Below are 7,350 nucleotides of genomic sequence, written 5' to 3' on the forward strand. Positions count from 1 at the left end.
GGAGCACTAACGCTTCCTCCCATTCCCCTAACACAAAGGTGACGAGCTTCTATTGTTTTGATTTTGGTCCCGCCTCATGTTTATAATGCACCTGGCCTCAAGACATGGAATTGAGTCAGGCGAGAGGAAATGAAGCGTGGAGGGAGAAAGCAAGCCGACTCACGGGTAAAACGCAAACCGGCTCTTTCGGCCTGGAGGAACTGCACCTGCCACGGCCCTGTCCCCCGGGCACAGGTTCGCCTGGCCGACTCGGCGCCCACGCCCGCCCCCGCGCTCCCCTGATTGGCCGCAGCGGCTCGCTCCTCCGCTCTTTTGTCTCAGCCCGCAGAGGATAAAAGCAGCCGCAGCTGTCTTGGGAACCGCGCTGCCGCGGCTCGGCTCCCCCTCGTTGGGTGGCCCTGCGTGGCAGTTCTATCGGGCATCTCCGGGCAGCGTGGCTGCGGGAGAGGTGCTCGTCTTCTTCCTTTCCAGGGCTGCGGACACTAGCAGGCGGAATCCATAGCTGCGGACGCCGGAGCACACCTTTAGCGGCGGATCTCAGGTAAAAAACCAGGGGGCACGATTCCCTCGTGCGAAGAGGGGAGGGGGAAATCCTCCCCAGTACTGGGCGGCTCCCAGTTTGGAGAAGCGGCAACTTCGAGGCAGGGGAAGGAGCACCCAAGGCCCGGCTGCGCGGAGGAAGGAGGTGGGGTTCAACCTGGATGCCTCTGACTGGGTAGGATTTGCCTGGACTGGGGAGAGGGGAGGGGAGGAGAGGAGGCCGTGCGCAGGACGAGGGGTAAACAACCGTGTTTGCCCAAACCCTCTTTGCATCTCCCCATCTCTTCCTGGGGAGGAATACGGGGGTGGGTGTGTCCAACTCCTGTTTTCTTTCTCCACGGCAGCTCATCAAAGCCGAACCTAAACTTGAATTCTGTGCAGTTGACTGATGATAGAGCTGGTAGGTCAGTGGTCTTCCGGGGGATCATGGGGGGTGCGTTTTGGTGTGTATTCAGAAGGTGGGAGAAGCGGTGTGTGGGGGTGTGCGGGGAGTAGCGGGATGAGGTTGAGGCCGAGGCTGCTTGTCACCCTACCTTCCCCGCTTTCCTCCGCTGTGGCGCAGTCTTGACGCCCTGAGCACACGGTTCTGCGAACCCTGGTGGACCGAGGTCAACCAGACCCCGGAGGCGAACTTTCTCGTAGAGGGCACCGGTTGCAGATCTTGAACCTGGAATAAAGGTGAACATTATTTTCTGAGCTCCTGTAAGAATCAAAGAAAAAACGAGGGAGGGGGGAGGATTTTGAGAAGGGCGTGTGGTTGAGAACAGATCATGAAGTTAATTAGATCTTATTTTATTTCCACAAATCTGTAAGCACTGTGCTCTGTTGAGAGCCCAGCGTCAGCTGCATTATGCTGTTGAACCTGGAATTTGAAGCAAGTTACAATTCCTCCTGAAGGACTTGGTGGGAGGAGGGGGGATGTGGCTGCAGAAAACACCCTGGTAGCAAAGGGACACCAGTTAGCTCTGAGAAGGTGTAATTGCCATTCTCCTGCAGGATATTTTTTTAGGGTAGTGGACAGATATAAGCTGTACTGCACACTACTGAGGTAGGGAGAGACTATAGCTGTAGCCTGCTCCCTTTTTAATCCCCCTTTTTCTTTTTTACAGCCCCTACTGAAATCGGAGGAAGGAAGAGCACCCTAACACCTGCAGATTAGGCTTTTATTTCTAAAAAGCCTGAGCATCGTGTATTCAGATACCCTATCATTGTTAGGCATGGCTAGTATCATTGCACGCGTGGGTAACAGCCGTCGCCAGAATGCAACCTTGCCGCCTTGGGCCCATTCCATGCTGAGGTCCCTGGGTAGGAGTCTTGGGCCTTTGATGGCCAGCATGGCAGAGAGAAATATGAAGTTCTTCTCAGGCAGGGCAGTGCCAGCACAGGGGGAAGAAACCTTTGAAAATTGGCTGACCCAAGTCAATGGGGTCCTGCCAGATTGGAATATGTCTGAGGAGGAAAAGCTTAAGCGCTTGATGAAAACCCTTAGGGGCCCTGCTCGGGAGGTCATGCGTTTGCTCCAGGCTGCCAACCCCAACCTAAGTGTGGCAGATTTTTTGCGGGCAATGAAACTGGTGTTTGGGGAATCTGAGAGCAGTGTGACCGCACATGGTAATTTTTTTAACACTCTGCAGGCCCAAGGGGAGAAAGCCTCCCTTTACGTGATCCGTTTGGAGGTGCAGCTCCAGAATGCTATTCAGGCAGGCATCTTAGCTGAGAAGGATGCGAACCAGACTCGCCTGCACCAGCTTCTCATAGGAGCTGAGCTGAATAGAGATCTGCGCTTCAGGCTTCAGGGTCTTCTCAGGATGTATGCAAATGAGCAGGAGCAGCTTCCCAATTTCCTGGAGTTAATCAGGATGATAAGGGAGGAAGAGGATTGGGATGACACTTTTATTAAACGGAAGCGGCCCAAGAGGTCTGAGTCAGTGGTGGAGGGGGCAGACAGCCCTGTAGCATTTCAGGGCTCCCTGCCTGTAGCAATTGGCAGTGATGACTGCAACGTGATAGAGATAGATGATACTCTTGATGACTCAGATGAGGATGTGATCCTAGTGGAGTCTGGGGACCCTCCACTCTCATCCTCAGGTGCCTCTCCCTTCAGGGGCAGGGCTAGATCTCGGGACCAAGTGCTGGTCATTGATTCCCCCAACAATTTTGGAACCGAGTCTCCTTCCACCAGCAGTGGTTCTGGACATAAGATTAATAGTCCCAGGGATATGCGCAGAGCCAGAAAGCGAAAACACACAGCGCGCTGTTCCTTTTGTGGGGAGGAAGGACACTCCAAAGAAACCTGTGACAATGAGAACAACAAGACTCAGGTGTTTGAGAATCTGATCATCACCCTGCAGGAGTTGACACATACAGAGGAGGAGGGGTCGAGAGAGGTCCGTGGTGCATCTAGTGATTCCTCTGAGGCACAGTAAGGTGCTAGCCCCATCCTTAACATTTTCCTGCATTGAGTTCACTGATGGGAAAACTAGAAGGGGAGTTCTAATTGCATGAATTAATCAACAAAGCGGCTTTCTTTTGTCACGGAGGAGAAGGGGTCTCATATACCAGGACAGTGGAAGAGGGTGTCTTGACCTTTAGGCCTGCTCCTTTCCCCCACTGCCTGAGAGTCTATTTTCTGTGCGTGTCCGTTTCTTTGATGGCTTTATGCTCTTTGTGAAAGTTGTATAGTTTATTGCTAAATCTTTAAATAATAAAAGTTCAAAAAGTAAAGTACAAATTACCCCCCAAACTCTCCACCCTTATTTAACCATTGTCAGCCCTTGTAGTGAATGTCTTTCTAGATATTTTCCTGTACCTATGAACCCAGATAGATATATGTGTAGATAAAAGTGACCAAATATAAGTGCTGTTCTATATGCTGTATTTTTTCACCAAACAATATATGTTGTGAGCTTCTATGTCAATAAATATATCAGCATCTACTTTAATATCTCTGTGGTATTTTAAGAGGTAAAGATAAATTTTAAAAAGTGGAAAAAGTACAAAGGGGGGTCATATCCTGAGGTGGAGTTTTTATCAACCTCATTTTGCAGATGAGGAAAAGGGAAGAAGAAATGGGCTGAAATATTGCCCAAAGGTAAAGGGTCTCTTGACCACAACTGAACTGTCTCCTACCTCCATGCACCAAATTATAGCCTGTACTAATTGACAACATCACAATACTTTCTTCTCTAATATATGCTGAGGTTACAGCCCAACATGGGGATTCCAGGGGCTCCATCCCTATTCATTTTGGAGAGGGGTAGTACTCCTTCCTGGGTGGATGCCTTAGATTGCTGCTGCTGCTTCCAGATGACTTCTGATTATAATGGACGCTCTTCTGTAAGATGAATACCCTGTGCCTGCTCCGTGATTAAGAAAAGGAGAGATCAACTACTTTGGGGAGCACAGCACCATGCAGACTCAGCTCTGACTGCATGCACCCAAGCCTCACTCTGTAAGCTCATGCTACATGTCGTAGGGCACAGGTAGCCCTAACCCCATTCCAACTCAAGCTCACCTCCACTCCCACCCCTTCTTAGGGAGGGATGAGCAGCAATCTAGTTGCCAGGGCACACAATAGAAAATGGCAATCAGAAAGCCACAAAGCCCTACACACCATTTTAGCAGAGTGGAGGACATTCATGGGGAAGAGAAAAAAGGAAGCTCTCTGGAAGCCTGCCTCCCAGGAGCTCTCCCTTCTGGCCTCAAATTGAAGGGTGATAAAAGAGGACATGTATGATCTCAGACCCAAGGGTTCCTATGTTTCCTGTAGGTGCAGAAGTTCCCATTTTTGTAAGCTGGATGGGGCCAGCAGTGGATGATTGAGTGTAAGGCAGAGGGTTAGAGAGCAAAATGCAGGTGCACATCAGAGGCCCTGAGGGGATTCTTCATGGAGGAAACAGGCTCCACAGATCTGCAAGGACACAGTGTGCAGCCATGGGGGCTGGTGTGTCAGGGGAGAAGTCTAGAACTGTATGGGTCAGGGAAGAGGTGTGAGGGCCCTCTAACCAGGGGGACTTACATGGAGATTGACAGGGACAAGAAGACTGGCAGGAATCAAGAGACCCTAGTTTGTGTTGCACTAGGTGTGGAACAGGTTGGGGGTCCCAGGGAAGGTGATTAGGGTTCTATTTATGCTATCAGTTGATGACCTGCTCAGTAGGGACAAACGGGGCACAGGCTGAGGCCCTGAGGAAGGAATGGGAGACAAAGGCTACTGGAAGTGAAGCCTTCCCTGGGCTCTCACGCCCAGAACCTGCCTTGAACTTGGAAGTCTTTCTTTACAGAAACACCTCCTCAGCTCTTCCTTGGCTTCTTGCTCCTGACCCCATGCATGACCCCATGATCTGATCTTACAGTCATCCCCATCCCCACCCCATTCCCTGGAGCCACACTCACCTTTGGGTGACAGATGTGAAGATTCGGCTTCCTATACTCTGTGCCATCTCTCCCTTCCTCCCCTGCATTCAGTGTTTACTTTAAGCCTCAGTCTCTTTAACCCTCATGGCCAGAAGGAAATGGGGAGGCTCCTCTGCCCCTGACCCTTAAGCCAAGAACTGGGTCAGGCGCAAAGACTCAAGAGGACCACTCTTTGCATTCCTCCAGGGAATGTTTTGGTCCCTGGTGGCCTCCTCCATCTCTTTAAAGTCAAAGACAACACATTTCATAACCCCAGGAAGAAGGTAGCTCTACTCAGGCCCCTGGAGTTCCAGGAGCCACCAACATCCCCCGCCCTGAGCTTGCATAGCTTCTAACCCTTAATTCCTCCCCATCCCTCCTCAAATCTACCCTTCGTGGGTATCTACCCCTACATTTAGCCCAGATTAGAAAATTATTCTCTTTCAAAGTCACTTTTTCTACTCTATTAACACTTGTTGAATGATTTACCCAAATACATAGATTATGCTGCCATCATTTCTTTCTGACTCCAGATAGAGTAGAAAAGAGAACGGAAGAATAAATAAATCCTTTTCACACTACCACCCTCCTTTTCACTGGGGTTAGCTGGGTCGATCAGTATTGACTGCTATTTGGAAAACCTGTTTTTTGATGGATCTTCTATCCCCTCTCTCTCTCCTCTTCTGTGTTGTGTACCTTTGAAATTATCAAAAATTTTATTTCACTAACCTGTTGTGAACTGACATTTCCTTTTTACTTCATTTTGTGTAACAGTGGCTTTTCCTTCACGGAAGAAATCTGTACTGTCTCTAATTTGGTACATAGGTATACAGATCAGACTAATTGGATTAGCCAAAAGGCAGTTTTTAGGGAATTCTAAATCTGATACCCTTCATTTCAGGCTCAGAGCTTATTTTCTTCCTTCTTCCTCCATTCTCATTGGTCACTAAGGGATGAAAATCATTCGTCAGAGGAAACTGGCCTCTGAGTGTCTTTTTGCATTATCTTCCTCCTTTCTAGCATCTTTTCCTTCAGTTTCCATGACACCCTTCTCTCAGGGTCCCCCCACATCATCTTTTTGATTCCCACTTCTCATTCTCTGTTATGGTAGTTTCTCCGATTTTCTGATCTTTGCATGATCATAATAAAAATAAAAATCATTACAACTGTTATCCTTAAGAGTTTATGAGCCAAGCACCTTGTATCAAGCCCTTTAAACACATTAACACGTTTAATCCTCATATCGGCCACATAAGATAGGCATTGTTATTATGACATATTTCAGATGAGGAAATGAACTGGAAAATAAGAGACTCATGTAAGGTTATGCTGCTTATTAGCCGTGGAACCAGAGGTCAGATTCCAGGGCGAATGACTCCAGAGCCTTTATACTCCTTTTACATCTTAGTTCTCATGTGTTCATGGCAACCCATCATGTAATGCTACTGTTCACATATGACATCCAAGGAAACTGAGGTTTGTAAATATAGAACAGGCCTGCCTTGTGAAGGTGTATCCTGCATATGAGTGATTAGCACAGGGAATTCCATTGCAGGCTCTCAAGAAATAGTAGGTACTCACATCAATGTTTAAAGTCGCACAATCCAAAAAAACAAAACTTTTCATGTCCAGCAGCCATTTGTGCTCCTCCCAGCAAGTTAGTCCTAAAACAAACAAACAAACAAACAAAAAAATAAAGTCGCACAATCCACAATAGCTGTTATGGAACTGACCTAGATGGCCAGCAACAGATGAATGGATAAAGAAATTGTATACATACACAATGGAGTGTTACTCAACCATAAAGAAGAATAACTTTATGACACTCACTGGTAAATGGATATCTCTCCATAGCTATAATGCTAAGTGAAATAAACCAATCCCCCCAAATCAAAGATCAAATGTTCTCTCTGACATGTGGGTGCTAACCAACAAAAAGGCGGAGAGGGGAAGAATAGAAGTTCAGTGGATTAGACAAAGGGGAATGAAGGGAAGGGAGGGGGATAGGAAAAGGAAAGAAAGTGGAATAAATTTGACATAATTTTCCTATGTACATATATGAATACACCATAGTGAATCTCAACATCATGTACATCCACAAGACTGGGGTCCTCATTAGAAGAAGATATACTCCATGTTTGTATAAATATGTCAAAATATACTCTACTGTCATGTATAACTAAAAAGAACAAATTAAAAAATAAAAATAAGAAAGAAATGGCAGGCACTAGGCTAGAATGTAATGTTATGCTACAGAAGGAAGGACAGGAAAAATTAATGCTGTCTACCATGCACACAGTGCTTATTTAGCATTAATCTGAGGATGTGACAGTCTGCCTCCTTAAGCTACACTGAGCCTGGCCTCTGATGGGCATAAGAGTGGATTCAGAAATGCCTGGGAGTTTAATACTGATG

General features: G+C 47.4%; 1 protein-coding gene across 1 annotated transcript; it reads left to right on the forward strand.

The window, feature by feature from the left end:
- The first annotated feature begins 340 nt into the window (after window positions 1–340).
- Window positions 341–3,476, forward strand: Zcchc12 (zinc finger CCHC-type containing 12). The gene is made up of 4 exons (XM_047536484.1): window positions 341–541; window positions 885–940; window positions 1,103–1,218; window positions 1,650–3,476. Exon 4 carries the CDS (start codon window positions 1,758–1,760, stop codon window positions 2,964–2,966), a length of 1,209 nt encoding a protein of 402 aa, XP_047392440.1. The 5' UTR covers window positions 341–541; window positions 885–940; window positions 1,103–1,218; window positions 1,650–1,757; the 3' UTR covers window positions 2,967–3,476.
- Window positions 3,477–7,350: the final 3,874 nt, after the last annotated feature.

This window comes from Sciurus carolinensis, chromosome X, assembly GCF_902686445.1.
Source record: "Sciurus carolinensis chromosome X, mSciCar1.2, whole genome shotgun sequence".
NCBI lineage: Eukaryota > Metazoa > Chordata > Mammalia > Rodentia > Sciuridae > Sciurus > Sciurus carolinensis.